Source organism: Haematobia irritans, chromosome 3 (assembly GCF_050003625.1).
Source record: "Haematobia irritans isolate KBUSLIRL chromosome 3, ASM5000362v1, whole genome shotgun sequence".
Classification (NCBI taxonomy): domain Eukaryota; kingdom Metazoa; phylum Arthropoda; class Insecta; order Diptera; family Muscidae; genus Haematobia; species Haematobia irritans.
Window position 1 is genome coordinate 209286239 of NC_134399.1, and position 27929 is coordinate 209314167.

Consider the following 27929-nt stretch of genomic DNA (forward strand, 5'->3'; position numbering starts at 1 on the left):
GGTATGGCTATATCGTAGGATGCAAGACGGGCATGCTAACCATTGATCCACCACGGTGGCCAACTAAATGTATGTTTCTGTTAAATGAAGTTTTTTTTACATCGGCACGTGAGCGCCCAAAAGTATGCTATTTAAATAGAACTATTTGCGTTGCTTGTTCATTGATGGCTATTTAACATTTAAAAATTCTATAAAATCGAATAAGTTTTTCTACATTGCTTGCATTACAGAAAAAGATGCTAAGTACTAAAAAACCTCGTTGAAGTGAGAAAGAAGTGAGGGAAGATGCAATTAGCCAGAAAAGATTTTAGTTTGACTTATTCTTTATGAAATTATTTTTACATGCTGTAAAAGGATCAACGTTTATCACAAAAAAGTATATACTTTTCTTCTAAACAAACTTCCTTACGATGAAAAGCAAATGGGAAGAGATATTTGTTTATCTAAAATTTCGTTTTGGAGGAATGTATTATTTTTTGCGTGCATATCGATATTATATGTCGATATGTATTTCAAATGGAATGGCTAAGTGTGTAAATATAACCATAGCGATAGGCGGTAGGCGAAACATTTTTGCCGCAACGGCAAATACAATAAGCTTGACGGCGAATAATTCCCTTTTTCACGTTTCCTAGCGTTTTTGTTGTCAATACAGCACGCTTTGACAATATTAAACAATGAAGTTGAATAAAAACATACAATGGCTTGTTATTTGTTGAGTTATTTCAAGAAAAAATAATCTACACGTGTCCAGGCAACAGCAATTCCTAGTGGTGAGTTAAAAAAATTGATAAGCGATGGCAACACTATACCAGTTTTCGCCAAGGAGTTAGAATAAGTTTTAATTTAGCGACACGCCGCTAGCCGTCACGGTATTCCGTCGCGGATTTTGGGCTTCCCATAAGAAATACACGTAAATAAGTGTTCGCCTACCGCCTATCGCTATGGTTATATTTACACACTAACTTATTATCTGCCATCACTAACGTTGATAAAGAGAAAACGTGAAACATTTGTAAAAAAGGAAAAGTCTATTATCCAAAAACTTTTGTTGGAAGGTGGATTTGTTTGACAGTTTCGCTGCAAGTAGAGGATGCTGATGAGAAATGGGGCAGTTCCGAAACGAACGTCCATCTAATCGTTTTCCAATCTAAAGGCCCCAATCAATTTGACAAACATACTTTGTTGGTTGGCGGAAAGTATTTTGTCTTTTAGCCCAATTCTGAATATTCCCTAGGGAATGTGTTCCCTGGGAATTCATTTTCCCCGGGAATAAAATCCTCCTATTCTAAACAGTAGTGGAAGGGAATAACATGGGAGAAATAATTCAGAGTATTCGAAGCCAGCTGTTTTACTTGTTTTTAACTGTTTTATTTTAATAAATTTTTAATATTAAAATTTTGAATTGAAATTGTATTAAATTGATGTAAAAGTTGAGTTAAACGCGAAAAACGTCAAAAATGTTTAGTGCCGTGTTTATGGTAGTAGCTGAGGAGTAAACGTAACAAGGTCTAAAGGATAGAAAGGAGAAAGGTACGCTATGCCATTAACCCACTTGAGTTGACTGAAACGTTGTAACTACATACTTGTACATGAAGAGGTTGTTACTTAGTTCATGGGATTTATAGGATTAAAGTGGCAGCCCGATTTGATTCGGACTCACTTAGACCTTTCAGTCCATTGTGATACAATATTATAGGGTAAATAATCCAGCCTTCAAATACCTGTTCGATGTATTAGTAGCCCACATTCCACCTCAACGCAAGTCTTTTGGATTATCTCCACTAGTAAGATCAGGTGCTACGTACTTTGTCAAAGGTGGCTACCAAAAAGGGCGTAGGAAAGATCGAGACATATCTGTATTTAAAGAACACCTATGCCCGAATTGGATATATTTCATCAAAACGGAAGAAGAAAGCTAGTAAATTTCTTCAGCTTTTTACGCCACGCGGGACACATGTTCGTATAATTGCTCCTTTAAGAAACAAGCACCTACATTAAAACAGGAAGGGATATTATAGTTGAAATGTAAAACCTTTATTTTCTATATAAAAGAATTTTTAAAATATGTACAGATCTGTGACCATGAGATGAGCATTCGGTAGTTGGATGCATCCCATCATCAATTTTAATTTAAGGTTTTTGACCGGAAATTACAGAGAAATGATCCATTTTGGTTACTACTCCCTTTTTCGTTTTGCCCTTTTTATTGTCATTTGTAATACCAATTTTTCCCGAAGGGAAAAATTTCCCATTTTCAAAGATGGTTTAGAATAAGGGAAAAGGGAATAAAGAAAAATTCCCCAGGGAGATTTTGTTTAGAATAGGGGAACAGGGAATAGGGAAAAAATTCCCAGGGAGTTGTTAATTGGGCTATTTGTGTTTACTCTTGTAGTTTATGTTTTTTAAAGCTGAAATCAAAATAATAATGAAAATAAACCTAGTATTTATTTTCTAAAAGTATAGTATAAATTAGCCATCGATTAGTAAAATTGTCATTGAAATCCCTAAAAATTGTGAGATTTTAAATCATAAATCCCGGAATTCTCTTAATTTCCAAAAAATGTTTATAGATTCGGGATAAAGCATATAAAAACATAGTAGTTTACTATAACCACAATTGATACAATCTACTGATTAATCAAATTGAATAAAGAGCGCACACAACTTGTCAATCTCATTCTCTCAGGGCTGCCAATAAAATTTCAAGAATAGTCGTCACTTTTTTCCGAAAAAAATCGTCATAATCGTTACTTCCATTTTAAAAATCTGCAATGTTAATAATATTAAAACCAAACTAATTTTTTTTTGGTTAAAATCAAAAATATTTATTTCATATAAAGAACAGAAAATTAACACAACTATGCAATTCAACAATAAAATTATAATGAATTCAGTCTTGTATAAAAATAAAATAAAAAAATGATATGTTATACAATTCAAAAAATAATATAAAAAATATTTTTTTTAATATATAGTTTTACTTCAGTAAGTTTTTTAAATAAAAATAAAATAAATGAAAATAAAAATAAAGATCTTTCATACTTACATATGTGTTGCCCGATTTTTCCAAAATTTGACAATTTGCAAAAATTTTATTAAAAATAAAATTTTGCAAAAATGTTCAAAGAAATAAATTTTTGAAAGAATCTATTAAAAAATTCTATCTATATTAAAAAAAATTGCCAAAAATATTCTATACAAATAAATTTTTGCAAGAATATTCTATAGAAATAAAAATGTGCAAAAATGTCCTACAGATGTAAAGGCTTGAGAAAGTTTTCTATAGAAATAAAATTTTGACAAAATTTTCTATAGAAATAAAATTTTGACAAAATTTTCTATAAAAATAAAATTTTGACAAAATTTTCATAGAAATAAAATGTTGACAAAATTTCCTATAGAAATAAAATTTTACTGAAATTTTCTATAGAAATAAATTTTTGACAAAATTTTCTATAAATTCCATATAAAACGTTTGCTTCTAATAAAACAAAATTTTTGTATATACTTACCACAAAATTTTGATCAACAACTTCAAGATATTTTTTTTTTAATTTGGTAGATTTTTATTAAAATTTTCTTAAAATTTTGGTGGATTATTTTTGGCACGAGTGGCAACCGTGATACTAATACTGTAGATGTAAAATGAGGTATAGTATGAAATCTCTAGCAAGAACTTGCAATTTCTCTATCTTACTATTGTCAAATGTATTCTCTCTTTTGATGGCTCTAAATTTGTAAACGAACGGCTTCTAGTCAACATTTTGGAACGGAGCTAATATCTTAATTTTTAGGGCAAAAATCGGCATTTGCTATTTTTTGAGTAACAAATCGTCAAAATGTCGATAAATCGGCAGCCCTGCTTGTCAGTCTCATTCTCTAACAATTTTTGACAAACTCTCTCTCTCTCTCTCTCTCTCTCTCTGTTGTTCAATTTATAACCGCTATATTTTCTCCATTAGTATACGTTGCCAATATCAATCATATGTGCGAGTACATCTATCATAGAACGATCTCAGAGGGTAGTGGTGAATTTCATTTTTATCTCGACAATGTTGTTCTTGTCCATTGAATGAGCTTAACTATGGGGGACGAGTGTTGACAATGGGTGGCAAAAAAAACCAAGTTTTCTTGGCTAGTTCTACATACGAAAATCGTTCAGTTTCGTTTTGTCGCTTCCAGTGTGAGGAACAAAAAGTCATATTTTTAAAATTTGGTGTGTGAAAAATACAAAGAACTAAGAAAAAGAGTAACAAGTGTTTTGTGTTAAATTTTGGATACCGGTCAATTTGAACAATTGACTATTGCGTTAACGCTGTAATTCATATACATTGTGCTAGTAGATCGTGCGGTAAACGTGTGCTTACTGTCAAACGTAACAAAAAGTGATTGTGACAAAACGTGGAAACGTGTGAAAAACACTATTGTCGTTCATAATAACAAGAGCCCCTATAAGGTTAGTGGTTGTTTGGTGGTATTTTGGTTTTTTTCGATATAACTAAGTATTTTATTTTTTACTACGACGACATGACACTACGCGTTATTGTGTTAATAGTTGATGATCATTAATTATGGGTGATTCGCTAGTGACGACAGCACACCTCCTATCATCATAATCCCCTAACTACCGCAGCCACCGCCGCCGCCATTCATTATGGTGGTGATCTTGCTGGTTGATTGATGAAAAAATATAGTTCATGAATCGGGGCAGACAGATTCAATTGGGTTTCTAATAGATGGGTACTATTTCATCTTTGTGTAGAAAAAAAAATACTCGCATAAAGAATTAAAAACGGGAGCTTAAGAGAATGAAATTGAAAAAAAAACGTCTCTACTATCTATCGACGTAGAACATGTTTTTTATTAAACCTATAAAAATTTATAAAAAAAAGTTTATTCAAATATACATATGGATGTAGGCACATATATGTGTGCGTACGTATGTTTAGAAAACATGCTATTTATGTGTGCGAAAAAAAAACATATTTGCATAAGTTTATAGATGTATGTATGTGTGTTTTTCGAAATAATATTAAGAAGAAAAAAAAAATAGAAAACAACAATGCTACTATCTTTTGATAAGAATTTTAAAGAACTAATTTAATAATCTAAATTATTGATGATTTTGCTTGATCATGTCCACCAAAATTTTTCAAATCCAATTAACATTTTAATATACACACATATGGTTTTTACTAAAATTTAACGAAATCCGTATGAGATACTCTAAAAGAGACATGCTAATGTCTTTCTACTATAATTCTGATTAATTGCTTACATTGTGTACCAATCATAAGCGTAGAGGGGCTTAAACACACACACCCACCCTCCCAGAATTTAAAAATTTATTTACACTATGTATTATTATTATTGTTTTTTGAAAATTGTCTAGCTACACTAATGATCTCAATCCCATTTATAATAATTATTGCAATTTCCTCAGAAATATATTTACAAGTCATCTTTATTTTTAAAAGAGATATGGTGTAAAAAAATATTAAAATAAATAATAATCATTAACTAAAAAAAGCCTCACGTCATTATTTCCATATATCAATAGATTTGAAAATAAATAATGCAATAAGATTATTACTTTGTTAAAACAAAAATAAATAAATAATTAGTAACAGATTATGGATTGTCATAGTAGATCCAATTGTTATTAAAAGTAATAGATTGATGCTTGGTAAAGATAGTATAATGAAAATATTATAAGCTGATTGTTGCAATATGCACAGCAAAACATGCCATTAAAAAATTTCTAATTAAAAAGTTGATTGAAATTAAAAAATTTTTGAATTAAAAAATTTATTGAAAAAAAAAAAAAACTTTTTAAACAAACTAGAAATATTAAGTCAATGATTGAATATTTTGATTAATTGCTTACATTGTGTACCAATCATAAGCGTAGAGAGGCTTAAACACACACACCCCACCCTCCCAGAATTCAAAAATTTATTTACACTATGTATTATTATTATTGTTTTTTGAAAATTGTCTAGCTACACTAATGATCTCAATCCCATTTATAATAATTATTGCAATTTCCTCAGAAATATATTTACAAGTCATCTTTATTTTTAAAAGAGATATGGTGTAAAAAAATATTAAAATAAATAATAATCATTAACTAAAAAAAGCCTCACGTCATTATTTCTATATACCAATAGGTTTGAAAATAAATAATGCAATGAGATTATTACTTTGTTAAAACAAAAATAAATAAATAATTAATAACAGATTATGGATTGTCATAGTAGATCCAATTGTAATTAAAATTAATAGATTGATGCTTAGTAAAGATAGTATAATGAAAATATTATAAGCTGATTGTTGCAATATGCACAGCAAAAAATTCCATTAAAATATTTCTAATTAAAAAATTGATTGAAATTAAAAAACTTTTGAATTAAAAAATTTATTGAAAAAAAAAACTTTTTAAACAAACTAGAAATATTAAGTCAATGATTGAATATTTTGAAATTTGTAATTAACTCGAACGACTAAGTGAGTTACAAAAATGAATATATATATTTTTTTTTAATTTTAATTAATAAATTAATTTAATTTAATTAATTTATTTTAATGAAAATAGTTAGTTATTAAAAAAATCAATTGAGTTTTGCAATCAATATCAATTAAATTTTTAATTGAATCAATTAAAAACAAATGAAATAAAAAAATTAATTGAAATTTGAAAGTTAAGAAATTGAGAATGATTAATTTTTTTTAATTAATTAATTAATTTTAATCAAACTAAAAACACAAAGTCAGTTAAGAATTTAATTGAAAATAGTTAGTTAATTAAAAAATGCATTGAGTTTTGCAATCAACATCAATAAAATTTTTAATTGAATCAATTAAAACAAAATCAAATAAAAACCAGTACGGAAAGTCTAAAGTCGGGCGGGGCCGACTATATTATACCCTGCACCACTTTGTAGATCTAAATTTTCGATACCATATCACATCCGTCAAATGTGTTGGGGGCTATATATAAAGGTTTGTCCCAAATACATACATTTAAATATCACTCGATCTGGAAGAATTTGATAGACTTCTACAAAATCTATAGACTCAAACTTTAAGTCGGCTAATGCACTAGGGTGGAACACAATGTTAGTAAAAAACCAGTAAGGAAAGTCTAAAGTCGGGCGGGGCCGACTATATTATACCCTGCACCACTTTGTAGATCTAAATTTTCGATACCATATCACATCCGTCAAATGTGTTGGGGGCTATATATAAAGGTCTGTCCCAAATACATACATTTAAATATCACTCGATCTGGAAGAATTTGATAGACTTCTACAAAATCTATAGACTCAAAATTTATGTCGGCTAATGCACTAGGGTGGAACACAATGTTAGTAAAAAATAAATATGGGAAACGTTTAAATCTGAAGCAATTTTAAGGAAACTTCGAAAAAGTTTATTTATGATTTATCGCTCGATATATATGTATTAGAAGTTTAGGAAAATTAGATTCATTTTTACAACTTTTCGACTAAGCAGTGGCGATTTTACAAGGAAAATGTTGGTATTTTGACCATTTTTGTCGAAATCAGAAAAACATATATATGGGAGCTATATCTAAATCTGAACCGATTTCAACCAAATTTGGCACGCATAGTTACAATGCTAATTCTACTCCCTGTGCAAAATTTCAACTAAATCGGAGTTAAAAATTGGCCTCTGTGGTCATATGAGTGTAAATCGGGCGAAAGCTTTATATGGGAGATATATCCAAATCTGAACCGATTTCAAGCAAATTTGGCACGCATAGTTACAACGCTAATTCTACTCCCTGTGCAAAATTTCAACTAAATCGGAGCAAAAAATTGGCCTCTGTGGGCAAATGAGTGTAAATCGGGCGAAAGCTATATATGGGAGCTATATCTAAATCTGAACCGATTTGGCTGATATTTTGCAAGTTTTTCGAGACCCACAAAATATTCAGATGTACGGAATTTGAGGAAGATCGGTTGATATACACGCCAATTATGACCAAATCGGCGAAAAATATATATGGCAGCTATATCTAAATCTGAACCGATTTTTTCCAAAATCAATAGGGATCGTCTTTGAGCCGAAACAGGACCCTATACCAAATTTTAGGACAACCGGACTAAAACTGCGAGCTCTACTTTGCACACAAAAATACATCAACAGACAGACAGACAGACAGACGGACATCGCTAAATCGACTCAGAATTTAATTCTAAGCCGATCCGTATACTAAAAGGTTGGTCTATGATTACTCCTTCTTGGCGTTACATACAAATGCACAAACTTATTTTACCCTGTACCACAGTAGTGGTGAAGGGTATAAAAAAAACAAAATAATTGAAATTTGCTCATGAAATCAATTAATTTTTTAATGAATTAGTTTTTATACCATATTAAAACTATGGTATACAATTATTTTTCTGATTGAACACATTCCAATTGAAAAAATTAATTGAATCGATTAATTTCCTAATCGAATTAGAGAAAAAATTCAGTGTACAAATTTGATAACATTAAAAAATCTAAACATTTTACGAATTATTTACACTAGAGCATGCTCTTAGAAAAAAGTAAAAGAAAATTTCGATAGCAGACGTTTATTTCACGAAAATTAGTTGTAGTTAGCTTTACCCAATGGGAAAAAAACTATTTTCATTATTTTTGTTTACTTGATGAAATTAACTAAAAATGAGAAAAAAATATACAAATGATTTCGACTGCTTTTTTTGCAGGTTTTTTTTTCTTTGAGTGTACTATAAACTCAAAAGATCAAACTACTCTGTGCTGCTATTATATTTTAATTAAAAAGTTTGCTATTTTGGTAACTGTTTCAGCAGATGTTGTCTGCTGAAAAAGATAAATAGTCTTGTTTACGAGAACAGCAAAACTACTATTTGTGTTTCGACTATGAAACTAGTTTGCTGCTAGTTGTTGAAAGAGCAACGGAAAGCTGTTGATTCAGCAAACTTAACTGCTGAATTGATATGTCGTACCTGAATATAAATTTACAACTTTTTGCGATTTTTATAAAATTTGTTTAGTTATGTTTAGTTGCAAAACCAATTTTATTGCTTGACAAAATTATTAAGAGTGTGTCAAATAGTAGAACATTTTAAGACAGCAATGACAGTGTGACGCCCTCTTTTACTAGATATTACTCAAAATTTTTTTTCGGAGTATAATTAGTAGATGTTGTGTTAGGTGTTGTTTACCAAAAAATTTAAAAATAAAACAAATAAGCTCACTTTAGTCTATGTTTGACAAAAAAAAAAAAAAAAAAAAAAAAAACAGTTTTATTGGATATATTTCATATTTACAGATAACGTTTATTTAGCATTTCCGAGAGGATTTTTGACATTTTTTCATTTACCATTAAATAAACTAAAGCAACACAACTACTATGCAAATACTTATTTTTTTAATTTATTTTAATTTATTTTTACTTAATTAATCTCAATCTATTATAATTGAAGAAAATTGTTTTAACATATTTACCTATAAATTAAAAACGCATATCAAATACAAAAAGAATAACAATCTAAATTTGTGGTCAAAACCAAAATTGTCGTGCAAGCTCCGAAGCGATTCGTAATGATATACGATCAATATGTTAACCTACTCGTAAATGTATTACAGAAATACGAAAATTAATTGATCATGATAAGAACTACAATTCCTCAATCGGTGTTTATAGCTTCAAGGTCATATATATGTTACACTCAAAAGTTTTTTTCTTAGGATTCGGTCAGACTGGCCAAATATTTGACAAAAATCAGAAAAGGGAGTATTTTCCCCAAAACGGCATCCATATAATTCGAAAATGCTTCTGGCAAAATGTTTGACACTCATTTTGGTCAAATATTTGTCTAATGTAACCATATCTTTAGAGATGAAATGTTATTACTTCGTGTTAAGTGTCTCTGAAAATAAACGAATTGGACGGGTACACTTTTGAGGACTAATTTATAAATGATGGAAACACTAAAATCGGAGGAGACAATTTTTAAAATTTATATTATTAAATTAGAATATAGTCATTGCCGTATCTAGACAGTTTTAGTCAGGGCGCTATAGCTACAGTACCAATATTCAATGGAAAACATTTTCTGGAGGGGGCTAAGCACGGTTGCCACTCGGGCCAAAAATAATCTACCACAATTTGGAGAACATTTTACCAAACAAACTACCAAACAAAAAAAAAAAACATTATTTTGTCAACATTTTATTTCAATAGAAAAATTTGTCAAAATTTTATTTATGTAGAAAATGTTGACAAAATTTTATTTCTATAGAAAATTTTGTAAAAATTTTATTTCTATAGAAAATTTTGTTAAAATTTTATTTCTATAGAAAATTTTGTCAAAATTTTATTTCAATAGAAAATTTTGTCAAAATTTCATTTCAATAGAAAATTTTGTCAAAATTTTATTTCTATAGAAAATTTTGTCAAAATTTTATTTCTATAGAAAATTTTGTCAAAATTTTATTTCTATAGAAAATTTTGCCAAAATTTTATTTCTATAGAAAATTTTGTCAAAATTTTATTTCTATAGAAAATTTTGTCAAAATTTTATTTTTAAAGAAAATTTTGTCAAAATTTTATTTTTAAAGAAAATTTTGTCAAAATTTTTTTTCTACAGAAAAATTTTTAAAATTTTTTTTCTACAGAAAAATTTTTAAAATTTGTATTTTTAAAGAAAATGTTGTCAAAATTTTATGTTTATAGAATATTTTGTCAAAATTTTATTTCTATAGAAAATTTTTTTAAAATTTTGTTTTTATAGAAAATTTTATAAAAATTTTACTTGTATAGAAAATTTTGTCAAAAATTTATTTCTATAGAAAATTTTGTCAAAATTTTATTTCTATAGAAAAGTTTTTCAAAATCTTATTTCTATAGAAAATTCTGTCAAAATTTTATTTGTATCGAAAATTTTGTCAAAATTGTATTTCTATAGAAAATTTTGTCAAAATTTTATTTCTACAGAAAAATTTGTAAAAATTTTGTCAAAATTTTATTTCTATAGAAAATTTTGTCAAAATTTTATGTCCATAGAATATTTTGTCAAAATTTTATTTTTATAGAAAATTTTGTCAAAATTTTATTTCTATAGAAAATGTTGTCAACATTTTGTTTGTATAGAAAATTTTGTCAAAATTTTATTTGTATAGAAAATTTTGTCAAAAATTTATTTCTATAGAAAATTTTGCCAAAATTTTAGTTCAAAAGAAAATTTTGCCAAATTTTATTTGATAGAAAATTTTGTAAAAAATTTATTTCAATAGAAAATTTTGTCAAAATTTTATTTCAATAGAAAATTCTGTCAAACTTTTATATCTATAGAAAATTTTGTCAAAATTGTATTTCTATAGAAAATTTTGTCAAAACATCAAAAATTCTACCAATCTGCCAAACACTAAAAAATGGTAGATTTTTTAGTGTTTGGCATATTGGTAGAATTTTTGGTACAATTTTATCAACTGTGGCAACCGTGGGGCTAAGCCTACCCCCAGAGGCCTTTCTACTCTTATGTATCAGTAGAGTAATTTTGGCGATATGCGTGTTCAAATCAATTTTTGTAATGTGCGTGTATGGGTCGAAAAAAAATGTCGTTTGTTAATGTGCACGAATAAAATTTCTATAAAATAACGCTCAAGATTTAGGTCTTGCCATACTCTGAGGGAAGATAGCTTTTTTCTAAGGAATACAATTCTAGACAAAAGAAGATTTCTTTTGACAAATAAAAACAAGTATATACAGCAATAAGTTCGGCCGGGCCGAATCTTAAATACCCACCACCATGATCCAAATATTAAGGTTTCCTTTTAAATTTCAGGAGGGCTTGAGGAGTTGAGGACACTTCCCGAAGATAAATTTAAAGATTTCACCTATGAGGACTATATCAGATTCTGGATTTATAAGAACCATTTTTGTTTGAGTTTTAGAGGAATCATTAACATCTCTTGTAAGTGTGCAAGAAAATTATAAAATAACGTCTTGATTTGAAATCTTAAATCTGTAGAAGTAAAATCTGGAAATTTTACATTGAGTTTCAAGCAATTTTCATGATCACCCTCAAGAAGTGAAGCCGGTCTATATGGAGGCATTACCAAATGGACAGATAAAAACTTAATCCGATACACGTTTTTGTAAGCCTAAACAGAATATTTACAATTTCAGGCAAATCAGATAAAAACTACGGTTTCTAGAAACCCAAGGTGTTAAATCGGGAAATCGTTCTTATGGGGGCTACACTAAAATAAGGACCGATACTCACCATTTTCGGCACACCTCTTTATGGTCCTAAAATACCTCTAGATTTCCAATTTCAGACAAATTGGATAAAAACTACGGTTTCTATATGCCCAAGACCCCAAATCGGGATGTCGGTTTATATGGGGACTATATCAAAACTTGGACCGATATAGCCCATCTTCGAACTTGACCTGCCTGCAGACAAAAGACGAGTTTGTGCAAAATTTCAGCACGATTGCTTCATTATTGAAGACTGTAGCGTGATTACAACAGACAGACAGCCAGACAGACAGACAGACGGACATCGTTATATCGTCTTAGAATTTCTCCCTGATCAAGAATATATATACTTTATATAGTCGGAACTCGATATTTCGATGTGTTACAAACGGAATGACAAACTTATTATACCCCCGTCACCATTCTATGGTGGTGGGTATAAAAAAGCAAATAAAAACGTTAGAGAAAAATAATCATTCGCTCCTACAATTTCGCTCCGGAAGAAAATATTTTTTCTTTTCTATTATTTTAATACTTGTCATAAAATTAGTAGGTGAACCTTATTCTATATTTTGTGCTTTTGGTACTACATTCCTGAAAATATCGTGGGTCTCATGAATTTGCCGTGAGTCACTTGAATTGTCATGAATCTTGCGTTAGTGTAATTCTTTACAAGTTGTTCGTGCGTGAGTAAACATTTCCCTCGTGAGTACATAATAATACTAATAACTGAAAAAACTAGTATAAAGCATTTTTGAATTCATATTTTAGAAAATAGATTAACTATTTTCTAAAATAACAAAAAAGAATAGTTAAATGATTTTTTTTATACTTTATTATCTAATTACAAATTAATATGTGTCGTTCGAGACTAAACAATAGTCAAGTCGTAATAAAAAAAAAAAAACGAACAATAAACAAAACACATCTATTCTACATTGTCGTACATCAAACACTTGTTTAAATGTTCTTATCAGAATAATAAAATTTGTACAAGAAATCATTGCTATCATATTTTATGGGAACCAATTCGTAGGAAAAAATAATAATCGCACAAAAGACCTACTTCTTTTGTATAGAAATACGTAATGTATCAAAAGATTGTATAGAAATAATATATAGATAAAAAAATATTCTCACAATTTTCTCTATTTTTTATATAGATATTTTTTTTTTAATTCAAAAAGTAATATTGAATTAAAACGTTAAAAATCTTAGATTTAAAAAAGTTTTTATCTAAATTTAGGGCAGGAATTTTTGAAGTAAGGCAACTTAAAGTTAATTATTCTATAGACTGGTATGAATACAAAATTTTATTTGGATCAGCAGAAATTTTCAGCAAATAATTTTCAGCAGCCTGTTTGCAGATTGTTTGCTGAATAACAGCAGTCAATATTTGCTAATAAATAATTAATTTTGTCAGAGTTATTTCATTATGTTACATGTTAATTTCTATTTCTAATGATTATCAAGATGGCTCAGATAATGTTAAAATTCTGAAAAATTGTATAATAATATTGAGTAATTTCACTGGTAGCAACGCCGAGAGGTGCAGTTCCCATTACTTCAAGATAATTTTTTTAAATGCAAAATTTTAATGATTAATTTTGTGATGGCAGTATTTGTTGTTATCTACACGTTTGAAGTAAAAAAAGAGCAAAAAAAAACAAATATCAGCTCATATTTTTGGCTATCTAAAAGTTTGTTTCTGCACTTGACTTCAAAAGAACTTGTTTGGAAGATAAGATTTGGTCGCAATATAATTTTAACCACTTTGGAAAGCGATAAATGGTCAATCAATGCCATCGGTTTGCTACTAAGAGCTGATTTTATACGCTAATTTATAATTTAAGATTATTCTGTATATTGAAATCTAGTAGTTAACTGATCAAACAATCCCCCTCGCAAAGAAATGTCTCTGAAAAAAAAATCTCTTTTTTCTATTCCTAAATTGCAAATTAGTTTTATCACTATAATGATAACAGCTCATTTTTTGGAACGTGTTTGCTTGGCCAATTGCCAAAATTTTGTTTGTATTTATTTGAATAAATTTGTTTGTTTATTATATGTATGTACATGAACTTATGTTTTGCTTGGAGATATAAGGGTATATTCATGCATATTTTTGCCCCTTAAAGTGAATGTGTTCTAAATCGATAATTAAATATTTTAAAATATATATAAGTGTAAGAAAAATATCTCGACGAATTTATGATGAATTATTATAAAGAAGTAAAGTAGAATTTATAGAAACTGAGATATAAAAAAATTCGTATGAAAAGGTATGAAAAAAATCGTATGAAAATAAGGAGGGCATCAAACCTATTTATCTACATTTTAGTCTATGGAAATTATTATACTTTAGATAAAATTTCCCTAATATGAGAAAGTTTCTTTCGTTTTGATATTTTTTTTGTGGACTTTAGCTAAATGAACTAAAAAATAAAAAAATCTATACACAAATGAAATAATATTTGCCCATTTTAAAGACTTATGAACACAATTTAAGTCAAATTCACTCAGTTTAGAAAAACATTTTTTTTAATTAACTAAGTTTTTAGTTTCATTTCATCATCATTTTAGTATCATTTAACTTAAAACAAAAAAATAATTGGGTACAGAAATTTTCAATGGTTTTTTTCTGAGGGTTAGAATTGTAGCTCATGCAGATGAGATTCGAACGTTTATGAACAACCCCCTAACAGTATACTGTGAAACCTCTTAAAATTATATACCGTGAATAGCAAAAACCTCTCCAAAGTGGACAATTTTGGTTTGATATCAATCTCTTACAATTGGACGCCTCCTAAATGTACACATAATGTACCTAATGTACTGACGGTCGTCAGTGTCCACTTCTGAGAGATTTTATACTTGTTGTGAAAAATTAATAGTGCAGTTCAAAGTATCAGTTACTAGAGTGGCATACTTTGTAGACAATAATAGTTCCGCTGTTTTTGTTTTTTTTGCCATTTTAACTTTTATTTAAGCATTATATCGAAATTAGGGCTTCATTAGACCTATAAACAGAACTGACAAAAAGACTGAATCAAAATGAAATATTCGACAGCCATTAGATGTAAAAATAATGATGAATTGATCACTACGCAAAAAAGAGTGCCGTCAAAATATTTCCAATTAAAAAGTTTCCTGAATTTTTGTTTACATTTTTATTGTATATATTAATTAACATTTTAATTAAATTAAAAATATTTCCAAAGAAAAATATCGGAGTCATCATGGTGCAATGGTTAACAAGGCCTAAAGCTTCTCTAAGTGGTTTCAATGTGGCGCGCCTTGTCAGTTCTTACAAGAAAGTTATTGTACCTAACGGTATAATAATTATGAATAAATAAATAGTAAATTAATATACAATTCAAAAAAATTGCCAATTTTATTTTATACAGGAAAACTCAAAAGTAAACGAAATTTGTAATATAAAAAATGTTGATTTTTTTTCAAAACTACATATTTTTTATACTATGTACTATTTTAATAAAGTTTTTTTCTTTTTTTCCAGTTTTCATAAATTCAACATATAAACAACATGAGTCCACCAGCTTTATTGAGTAAAGAACTGCCTGATATCGAGGTAAATTTTATAGAAAAATATTAAAAAAACAAGTAAGGAAAGTCTAAAGTCGGGCGGGGCCGACTATATTATACCCTGCACCACTTTGTAGATCTAAATTTTCGATACCATATCACATCCGTCAAATGTGTTGGGTGCTATATATAACGTCCCAAATACATACATTTAAATATCAATCGATTTGGACAGAATTTGATAGACTTCTACAAAATCTATAGACTCAAAATTTAAGTCGGCTAATGGACTAGGGTGGAACACAATGTTAGTAAAAAAAATATGGGAAACATTTAAATCTGAAGCAATTTTAAGGAAACTTCGCAAAGGTTTATTTATGATTTATCGCACGATATATATGTATTAGAAGTTTAGGAAAATTAGAGTAATTTTTACAACTTTTCGACTAAGCAGTGACGATTTTACAAGGAAAATGTTGGTATTTTGACCATTTTTGTCGAAATCAGAAAAACATATATATGGGAGCTATATCTAAATCTGAACCGATTTCAACCAAATTTGGCACGCATAGCTACAATGCTAAATCTACTCCCTGTGCAAAATTTCAACTAAATCGGAATTAAAAATTGGCCTTGCGGTCATATGAGTGTAAATCGGGCGAAAGCTATATATGGGAGCTATATATAAATCTGAACCGATTTCAATCAAATTTGGCACGCATAGCTACAATGCTAAATCTACTCCCTGTGCTAAATTTCAACCAAATTGGGCCAAAACTCTGGCTTTTAGGACCATATTAGTCCATATCGGGCGAAAGATATATATGGGAGCTATATCTAAATCTGAACCGATTTCAATCAAATTTTGCACACTTGACTATACTACTAATTGTACTCCTAGCGCAAAATTTCAACCAAATTCGGCCAAAAATCTGGCTTCTGGGGCAATATAAGTCCATATCGGGCGAAAGATATATATGGGAGCTATATCTAAATCCGAACCGATTTCAATCAAATTTTGCACACTTGATTATACGACCAAGTGTTATGTTTGTACAAAATTTCAAGCAAATCGGTATAAAACTCTGGCTGCTGGGACCATATTAGTGGATATCGGGCGAAAGATATATATGGAAGCTATATCTAAATCTGTACCGATTTCTTCCAAAATCAATAGGGTTCTATTCTGACCCAAATTAGGATCATGTGCCAAATTTGAAGGCGATTGGACTTAAATTGCGACCTAGACTTTGATCACAAAAATGTGTTCACAGACAGACGGACGGACAGACGGACAGACGGACAGACGGACAGACGGACATGGTTTTATCGACTCATGGACCCACCCTGAGCATTATTGCCAAAGACACCGTGTGTCTATCTCGTCTCCTTCTGGGTGTTACAAACATATGCACTAACTTATAATACCCTGTTCCACAGTGTGGCGCAGGGTATAAAAAATTACAAATTATGAAAACATACGAGGGCAGTTCGGAAACTTCTTAGCTTAGCACAAAAAGCGCGGTATAAACAGAAAAAAGTTAAGTGGTTTGGAAACCTCCATCTCTGTTATGAACACATGTTAAATTTTGTTTCGATCTGGCAACTCCTTCATATAGAAACAGGTGTTCACAAAAGACGCATCCGCAATTTTTTTACAATGAAAAAATTAGAAATGCGTGCTGTCATTAAATATTTACATAAAAAAGGTTTATCGGGACAAGAAATTCATAATGATATGGTGAATGTGTTAGGTGAAAGTGTTCCTTCATATGCAAAAGTAAAAAATTGGGTTAGGTTAGGGTAGGTTAGATGGCAGCCCGATGTATCAGGCTCACTTAGACTATTCAGTCCATTGTGATACCACATTGGTGAACTTCACTCTTACCACTGAGTGCTGCCCGATTCCATAAAAAAATTGGGTTGCTGAATTTAAACGTGGTCGTACAATCATTGAAGATGAACCACTTAGTGGACGCTCAAAAACAGCAACAACAGAAATTGTAGCCAAAGTGCATGATATGGTATTAAATGATCGACGAATAAATGTGCGTGAAATTGCTAATATCATGGGCATCTCAAATGATCGAGTACATTTAATTTTGTATGAAGAACTAGAGATGAAAAAGCTTTCTGCAATATGGGTGCCGCATTTGTTAACAGTCGATCAAAAACGCATAAGAATGAACATTTCTCAAGCTTGTTTGGATCGTTTTAAGCGAAATAAAATGGATTTTAAGCGTCGTTTCATAACTGTTGATGAGACATGGATCCACCACTATACTCCAGAGACAAAAGAACAATCCAAACAATGGACTGAAGCTGGAGGAAGTGCCCCAAAGAAGGCCAAAACAATTCAATCGGCTGGTAAGGTTATGGCAGCGGTTTTTTGGGACTTCAAAGGTATTTTATTGATTGACTATCTGCAAAAGGGTAAAACAATAAATTCAGAGTACTATTGCAACTTTTTGGATCAATTAAGTGTACAAATTCGAGAAAAATGTCCTGGCTTACAACACAATTTTTTTTTTCATCAAGACAACGCACAAGAGTGTTTTAACAATGGCTAAAATCAACGAATTAAAATACGAGTTGCTTCACCACCCACCTTATTCTCCTGATTTAGCTCCCAGTGACTTTTACTTGTTCCCAAATCTAAAAAAAATAATTGCTGACACTCGTTTTACCTCAAATGAAGAATTTCATCTTTATACACACAAAAAAATTTCACGAAAATTTTTCCAATTAAAATTTTAATTGAGTTTTTAAAAAAATTCAATTAAAATTTTAATTGATTCAACAAATTTTTTAATTGAAACAAAAATCAATCACAAAAATAATAGTATCAATTAATTTTTTAATTGGATCAATTAACTTTTTAATTGACCTTCAATTAATTTTTTAATTGATACTATCATTTCTGTGATTGAAGACATTTCAATTAAAAATTAATTGGATCAACTAATTTCGTGATGGAATCGGAAAATTTTTTTTTTGTGTGTATGAGGTAAACAGTTGTAAACCACTATTTTGAAGACCTTGAGGAAAACTATTTTAATCAAGTGATAGAATTGCTAGAAAATCGTTGGACTAAGTGTATTGAAGTTTCAGGAGATTATATCGAAAAATAAAAATATTTTTGAAAAACTAACTATTCTCTTTCATTGCCTTAATCCAAAGAAAAAAATATTAAATATATTTTCAATTTAAATTTTAATTATATTTATTGATTTATTTTAGTATTCACTTTTTGGATAATTTTCAAATTTAAAACTTAAAATTTAATTATATTTTCAAAATATTTTTTAAATTAAAAATTAATAGTATGAAATTATAAATTAATAATAATACTTTAATTAAAAATTGATAATACTCAGAAAAAAATATCAAAAAAATTTTGCAATTAAAATTGTAATTAAATTTTAAATAATTGATTGATTCCACTCACATTTACTCCATACCCAAATGCTCATACCCAGCAAAAAAGCGTCGCAAAAAAAGTGAAAATGATTAATTTAAAATGGACTTGTCATAGAATTGATGTCTACCATTACAGCAGACGTTGCACTGAATTTGCATCACATCTTAAGCTGTGATCCGAATTCGGTGTGAATTAAAAAATTTTGTGATATTGGCCAAATAATTTTTATATTTTTTATGATTTTAGTACATTTTAACGCGCAACATTTAACCTCAACTATTTTCAAAAATTCGGAATTTTTCTAGAATAGATTTAGCTTTTTTTTTTGACAAAATTTAAATAATTTGTACTATTTTATTAATTCTTACACTCAAAAAAAAGTGAACTCACTATTTCACTAAAGCCAATTTAACTATATTTTAGTTCATGAACTTATTATATTTGGTGAAAGTTTCATTTACTCTAATAATTTTTTGCGTACGTTAGTTAAATGAACTAAAAGACGGGAGAAAATTATACACAAGTTAGAGATAGAGATTTACTAAATTCGTATTTGTCATAAAATAGTTCATTATTTCTTCAAATTTGTAAATTTTACTACAAAAGTGTCCATTATGAACTTCGTATGTCACTAAAGACATTCTTGCAATTTTGAACTCCATTTTTTTCCTTCAAACTACAAAATTTTCTTTAAAAAGTGAAAAAAAAAATTATTTATTTCTAATAAATTTTCTTGAATATTTACTTATTTTTGTGATATCGGCGCGATGCCAGCGCTTGTAATACTGTTTAGTTAAAAATTTCTAAAAATATTCAAAATTTTCTAAAATTACTCAAAAGTTTTCTTCCTGGTTGTTAACCTATTTGAATCTAAAAAGTTAAAATTACCCATTAAAATTATGAAAAAACGAGTTGTAAAAAATGTAATTAAAACATCTTCCTGTGTAGTTTTGGATGGACATTTTTGGAAGTACTTTTAATGTTATGCCTTTAGAACAACTTCCAAACTTTTTTGCTGGGTGTTTTAGTTCGTTCTTTAGGTGTGAAAAATTGCCCGAAGGTGTGGTACGCCCATTGCAGGTAAATAGAAAAGATTTTTCTCCGTACCAACTTTGTTCCGTTTCATCCACATTTTTGTGGATTCGTGGCACACTTTTAAGGCCGCATTTTAAAATGAAAATCGTGCACTAAGTACTTTGTACTCGATACCTTTTCTCTAGAAATATTTCATCGTTAAGTAGTTCGATTGTAAATTTCTACAATTCACAGTATTTATTTAAATTTAAAATTGTCTAAATATATTAATTTTTACTTCTTATAGAACTTGCTGAGCTTGAATCCCCGTGTAAAGACCAAATGTACCGTAGTGCCCACCACAGAGACCAAGGTCAATAAGAAGCATTGGAAACGTAATCCCGATCGTAGTTGTGCTGTAAGTCTCCCATTGCTCTGATCTACAACCTTTACCTAATTAATAGTATTCTTCTCTCTCTCTCTCTCTCTCTCATAGTCGGGTCCAAAATTAAACAACAATTTTGAGGATATCAAACATACAACTCTCTCCGAAAGAGCTGCCCTTAAAGAGGCTGCCAGATGTTTAAAGTGTGCCGATGCTCCATGTCAAAAGTCATGTCCCACCCAATTGGATATCAAGAGTTTTATTACCAGTATTTCCAATAAAAACTACTATGGCTCCGCTAAGGCTATTTTCTCCGATAATCCCTTGGGTTTGACTTGTGGTATGGTATGTCCAACCAGTGATCTATGTGTTGGAGGTTGTAATCTGCAGGCCTCCGAAGAGGGTCCCATTAACATTGGTGGCCTGCAACAATTCGCCACGGATGTCTTCAAACAAATGGGTGTGAAGCAAATTGTACCACCTGGCATTAAGGCTCCCAAGCAAATGAATAAGAAAATTGCTTTGTTGGGAGGTGGTCCAGCCTCTTTATCGTGTGCCACATTCTTGGGTCGTTTGGGCTATAAGAATATAACCATTTATGAGAAACGATCCTATTTGGGTGGTTTGAGTTCATCGGAAATTCCCCAATATCGTTTGCCTGTAGATGTAGTGAATTTCGAAATTCAATTAGTTAAAGATTTGGGTGTTAAGTTTGAGACCAATCGCATGTTATCCACCAAGGATATTATGGTGAAGGTAAGTGTGAATAGAAAATTTCCAAAATTTTAGACTTTTGCTAACATTTTCAAAATTGTTTCAGGATCTTCTGGCCTCCGATCATGCTGTATTCCTGGGTATTGGCTTGCCCGAACCCAAGTTGAATCCCATTTTCAAAGATCTTAGTGAATCGATGGGTTTCTTTACCTCAAAGACCTTTTTACCCAAGGTAGCCGATGGTTCCAAGCCCGGCTTGTGTGCCTGCAAAGCCAACCAAGCCTTGCCGCAACTTCATGGCAATGTTATTGTCCTGGGTGCTGGTGATACTGCTTTCGATTGTGCCACCTCTGCTTTGCGGTGTGGTGCCAAACGTGTCTTTGTTGTCTTCCGTAAAGGCTCCTCCGGTATTCGTGCTGTTCCCGAGGAAGTGGAGTTGGCCCGTGAGGAGAAATGTGAATTTTTACCCTATCTCTCACCCCGCAAGGTTTTGGTTAAGGATAACAAAATCACTGGCATGGAATTCTGTCGCACTGAACAGAATGAAAATGATGAATGGGTTGAGGATGAAGAGCAGACCACTCGTCTCAAGGCCAACTACGTTATTTCCGCCTTTGGATCGGGTCTCTATGATACCGAAGTTATTGAGGCCATGGCTCCTGTAGAATTGGACAGATGGTCCATGCCCAAATTGAATGCCAAGACTTTGCAAACATCCGAGCCTCAAGTATTTTGTGGTGGAGATTTGGCTGGTACCGCTGACACAACTGTAGAGTCTGTCAATGATGGTAAAATCGCTGCCTGGAGCATGCATTGCTATTTGGAGGGTTTACCTATGGACACCCCTGCTGAGTTGCCTTTGTTCCACACGGAAATTGATAATGTCGATATTTCGGTGGAAATGTGTGGCATTAAATTTGAAAATCCTTTTGGTTTGGCCTCGGCTCCGCCCACCACCAGTGCTGCCATGATTCGTCGGGCCTTTGAGCAAGGCTGGGGTTTTGTGGTGACCAAGACTTTTGGCTTGGATAAGGATTTGGTGACAAATGTCTCACCTCGTATTGTTCGAGGTACTACTTCAGGCTACAACTATGGGCCACAACAGGGTGCTTTCCTTAACATAGAATTGATTTCGGAAAAGAAAGCCGAATATTGGTTCCGTTCCATTGCCGAATTGAAAAAGGATTTCCCCACCAAAATCGTTATTGCCAGTATCATGTGTCAATATATCGAAGAGGATTGGATTGAAATGGCCACTAAGGCTGAGGCCAGTGGAGCAGATGCTTTGGAATTGAATTTATCTTGCCCTCATGGTATGGGTGAATCGGGTATGGGTTTGGCCTGTGGTCAAGATCCCGTGCTGGTGGAAAACATTTCCAAATGGGTACGCAAAGCTGTAAAGATTCCATTCTTTGTAAAATTGACTCCCAACATCACTGATATTGTGTCCATAGCCATGGCTGCCAAACGTGGTAATGCCGATGGTGTTTCGGCTATTAACACTGTCCAAGGTTTGATGAGTTTGAAAGCTGATGCCACCCCATGGCCAGCTATTGGTAGTGAGAAAAAGACCACCTATGGTGGTGTTTCGGGTAATGCTACTCGTCCCATGGCTTTAAGAGCCATTTCTTCGATTGCCAACAAATTGCCTGGATTCCCTATTTTGGGTATTGGTGGTATTGACTCGGGTGAGGTGGCCTTGCAGTTCTTGCAAGCTGGAGCCACAGTTTTGCAAGTTTGTTCTTCGGTGCAAAATCAAGATTTCACTTTGATCGATGACTACTGCACTAGTTTGAAGGCTTTGTTGTACTTGAAGGCTCATCCACCACCACGTAATGCTGTATTCTGGGATGGTCAATCTCCACCAACTCCCAAGCATCAAAAGGGTAAACCTGTATTACATTTGACTGGCGAGGGTAATAAGGTAAGCGATCGTTTGTCTTTGGAAGATTAGGGATATTTTATGATCGTATTCGTTTTTCTTCTATCCCCCCTCCCCTAGACCTTGGGCTTCTTTGGTCCTTACATGCATGAACGTGAAGAGAAAATGGCTCAAATTCGTAGTGAGAAGGGACCCATGTGGAAAATCCAATCTGATGATGATTTGGAACCACCACAAAATGGTCATTCTCATGTTCAAGTACCCAAAGTTAAGGATATTATTGGACGTGCTTTGCCTCATATTGGCAGCTATAAGAGTTTGGATAACAAACAACAAAAAGTTGCTTTAATCGATGATGTAGGTCTCCAAAAATTATTTCAAATTTTCACCATATTCATAATCTCATTTTGTCTCTTTCCTTTTTTGCAGGACTTGTGTATCAATTGCGGCAAATGCTATATGACTTGTGCTGATTCTGGTTACCAGGCCATCGAATTTGATCCCAAGACTCATATACCTCATATTACGGATGATTGTACCGGTTGTACTTTGTGTGTCTCCGTTTGTCCTATCATCGATTGCATTAGCATGGTACCCAAGACCATACCCCATGTTATTAAACGTGGTCTGGGTGAAGAAAAGAATTACTATACTCATGCCCTAAGCCCTATGCAATAGTTGGGCGAGAGAGGGTATACAGTGGGTTCGTTGGGGTTTTCTATAGAGCAATTTTTTTTTCTTCTTTGCATGCATTTAACTAAATTGTAGTTATTGTTTATAAACAAAACTTAATAAAATATTCATACATATTTCTATGTATATATAAAATGTATTTGAACCGTTTAATGTATTAGTAGTTTTTAACGCGAGTTGATATTTGTCTTTATTGTATATATAAGACTTGCACAGTCTCTCGGAGAAGTTTGGTTTATTTATTGCGCTTAGAGTAAAAATTGAACAATCGCCCCGAAGCAGTTGGTTTTTGGTACCAATTTAGTCTCAGTTGGTTTTCTTGTCTATGTATTATTACGTCAAGATATGGTAGTTTATTGTCCTGTTCTAATTCCTTCGTGAATTGAATTTGTCTATTATATGAGTTTAAGGCCTTTAATGTCACGTCGACTTCTGATGCCTCGATGGTTGCGAAGATGTCATCAACGTATTTAGCTAAAATAGGTGGTTTTGTGATATTTTTATTTTTATTTTATTTTACTTTTATATAAAATTTTGTCAAAATTTTATTTCTATAGAAAATTTTGTCAATATTTTATTTCTAACGAAAATTTTGTCAATATTTTATTTCTATAAAAAAAATTGTTAAAATGTTATTCCTATAAAAAAAAATTGTTAACATTTTATTTCTATAGAAAATTTTGTTTCTATAGAAAATTTTATTACTATAGAAAAATTTGTCAGTATTTTATTTCTAGAGAAAATTTTGTCAAAATTTTATTTCTATAGAAAATTTTCTCAACAATTTATTTCTATAGAAATTTTCCCAAAAATTTATTTCTATAGAAAATTTTGTCAAAATTTTATATCTATAGAAATTGTTGTCAAAATTTTATTTCTATAGAAAAGTTTGTGAAATTTTTTTCTATAGAGAATTTTGTCATTTTTTTCTATAGAAAATTTTGTCAAAATTTTATTTCTATAGAGAATTTTGTCAATATTTTAATTCGTTAGAGAATTTTGTCAAAATTTTATTTCTTTAGAATATTTTGTAATTTTTTTTTCTATCGAAAATTTTGTCAAAATTTTATTTCTATAGATAATTTGGTCAAAATTTTATTTCTATAGAAAATTTTGTCAAAATTTCATTTCTATAGAAAATTTTCTCAAAATTTTATTTCTATAGAAAAATTTGTCAAAATTTTGTCAAAATTTTATTTCTATAGAAAATTTTGTCCAAATTTTATTTCTATAGAAAAATTTGTCAAAATTTTGTCAAAATTTTATTTCTATAGAAAATTTTGTCCAAATTTTATTTCTATAGATAATTTTGTCAAAATTTTATTTCTATAGATAATTTGTCAAAATTTTATTTCTAGAGAAAATTTTGTCAAAATTTTATTTCTATAGAAAATTTTGTCCAAATTAATTTCTATAGAAAATTTTGTCAAAATTTTATTTCTATAGAGAATTTTCTCAATATTTTAATTCGTTTTGTCAAAATTTTATTTCTATAGAATATTTTGTAATTTTTTGTTTTTTATAGAAAATTTTGTCAAAATTTTATTTCTATAATTTTGTCAAAATTTTATTTCTATAGAAAATATTGTCAAAATTTCATTTCTACAGAAAATGTTCTCAAAATTTTATCTGTCAAAATTTTATTTTTATAGAAAATGTTGTCCAAATTTTATTTCTATAGATAATTTTGTAAAAATTTTATTTCTATAGATAATTTTGTCAACATTTTTTTCTATAAAAAATTTTGTCAAAATTTCATTTCTATAAAAAATTTTGTAAAAATTTCATTGATATAGAAAATTTTGTCCAAATTTTATTTCTATAGAAAATTTTGTCCAAATTTAATTTCTATAGAGAATTTTGTCAAAATTTTATTTCTATAGTGAATTTTGTCAATATTTTAATTCGTTAGAGAATTTTGTCAAAATTTTATTTCTATAGAATATTTTGTAATTTATTTTACTTTTATATAAAATTTTGTCAAAATTTTATTTCTATAAAAAAATTGTTAAAATGTTATTCCTATAAAAAAAATTTAACATTTTATTTCTATAGAAAATTTTGTTTCTATAGAAAATTTTATTACTATAGAAAATGTTGTCAGTATTTTATTTCTAAAGAAAATTTTGTCAAAATTTTATTTCTATAGAAAATTTTGTCAAAATTTTATTTCTATAGAAAATTTTCTCAAAATTTTATTTCTATAGAAAATTTTGTCAAAATTTTATTTCTAGAGAAAATTTTCTCAACATTTTATTTCTATAGAGAATTTTGTCAATATTTTAATTCGTTAGAGAATTTTGTCAAAATTTTATTTCTATAGAAAATTTTGTCAAAATTTATTTCCATAGAAAATTTTGTCAAAATTTTATTTCTATAGAAAATGTTGTCAAAATTTTATTTCTATAGAAAATTTTGTCAAAATGTTATTTCCATAGAATATTTTGTCCAAATTTAATTTCTATAGAGAATTTTGTCAATATTTTCATTCGCTAGAGAATTTTGTCAAAATTTTATTTCCATAAAAAATTTGTTAAAATTTTATTCCTATAAAAAAAATTTTAAAATTTTATTTCTATAGAAAATTTTATTACTATAGACAATTTTGTCAAAATTTTATTTCTAGAGAAAATTTTGTCAAAATTTAATTTCTATAGAAAATTTTGTCAAAATTTTATTTCTATAGACAAGTTTGTCAAAGTTTTATTTCTATAGAAAGTTGTGTCAAAATTTTATTGCTAAGAGTATAAAATTTTTTTCAACATTTTATTCCTGTATAAAATTTAAGTAACTCGTTATTGGAGAAGAATAGTTCTCAAAATCTGGCAAAACGTGAAAACTTCTACCAATCTACCAAACAGTAAAAACATCAATTGTCCTGAAATTTTTAAGTCAATGAAGAGATATGCCAAGGTTATTAAATAATACAATGGAAATATAGTGAATACGTTTATACAAAATTGTACGTAACAAATTTCCATCGACTTGTAGTAGAAAAGAATATTTCAAATAATTCTATGGAAATTTATTTAATATCTATATGTGCCTTTGCTAAATGACGCACAGTGTGGTTGGTGTCTTTGTTTCATGATACAAGTGTTGCCATGTCAACGCACTCGAACATTAGACAAATGCTAGAATTCAAAGCTCTTTGGATAAGAAAATGTGTTGATTTCAAATCTTTTTCAATAATGAGAGAATATAATCGACTAATACTAATGCTGTCACCAGGGATTTTTTATTTTGAATCCCGGTATTTTTCGGGATCCCGACAAATAATTCCAATTTGTTAAAATTTTGGGGTTTTTATGATTATTTATTAATAAAATCATAAACGACCCTTAAATTTCATACCCGTTCGTTTAAACCAAAAATCCAGCCGTATAGAGACTACATTTGACAGTTATCACATAGAGAAATTGCAAGTTTTTGCTAGAGATTTTTTTTCCAGTAAAATCTTGCAAACCATAGCATACGTTGCCTGTTGGTTGTTGATAACAAACAAAGCACCAGTACCATGTACATGTTACGCAAATACAACTAGAAGTTAAAAAACAGGATCTGTTTTTTGTTTTTAATATTTTAGAAGCTGAAAATTTGAATGTGCAAATAGTTGCTGCATGCCGTTCGTGTACTTTTCAGCAATTTTAAGCAAAGAGAGTAAACTACACTTTTACTCTCTTGCTAGGTTTTACTGGAAAGTACTGCTGTTTTAGCAAACCTTTTGGGTATAGATGAAATTAATTATTTTAGCCCCGGATGCACATGGATTTCGTTTTTTGCTCACGATACCACATAACAGGTTGGCTGATAAGTCCCCGGTCTAACAAAGAAAAACACATTTTTTGTCAAAATTCGTTTTTATTATTCAACATAGATCCCTTCAAGAGCGATACAACGATTATAACGACCTTCCAATTTTTTGATACCATTTTGGTAGTACTCCTTTGGTTTTGCCCCAAAATAGGCCTCAGTTTCGGCGATCACCTCTTCATTGCAGCCAAAT

The 27929-nt window shown here is 29.9% G+C and overlaps 1 protein-coding gene across 1 annotated transcript; it reads left to right on the plus strand.

Moving 5' to 3' along the window:
- Positions 1-4162: 4162 nt before the first annotated feature.
- On the plus strand, positions 4163-24062 carry su(r) (dihydropyrimidine dehydrogenase su(r)). The gene is made up of 7 exons (XM_075302483.1): positions 4163-4459; positions 15789-15860; positions 20557-20667; positions 20746-21390; positions 21455-23272; positions 23351-23587; positions 23660-24062. The coding sequence occupies exons 2-7, from the start codon at positions 15816-15818 to the stop codon at positions 23906-23908; spliced, it is 3105 nt and encodes a 1034-aa protein (XP_075158598.1). The 5' UTR covers positions 4163-4459; positions 15789-15815; the 3' UTR covers positions 23909-24062.
- Positions 24063-27929: the final 3867 nt, after the last annotated feature.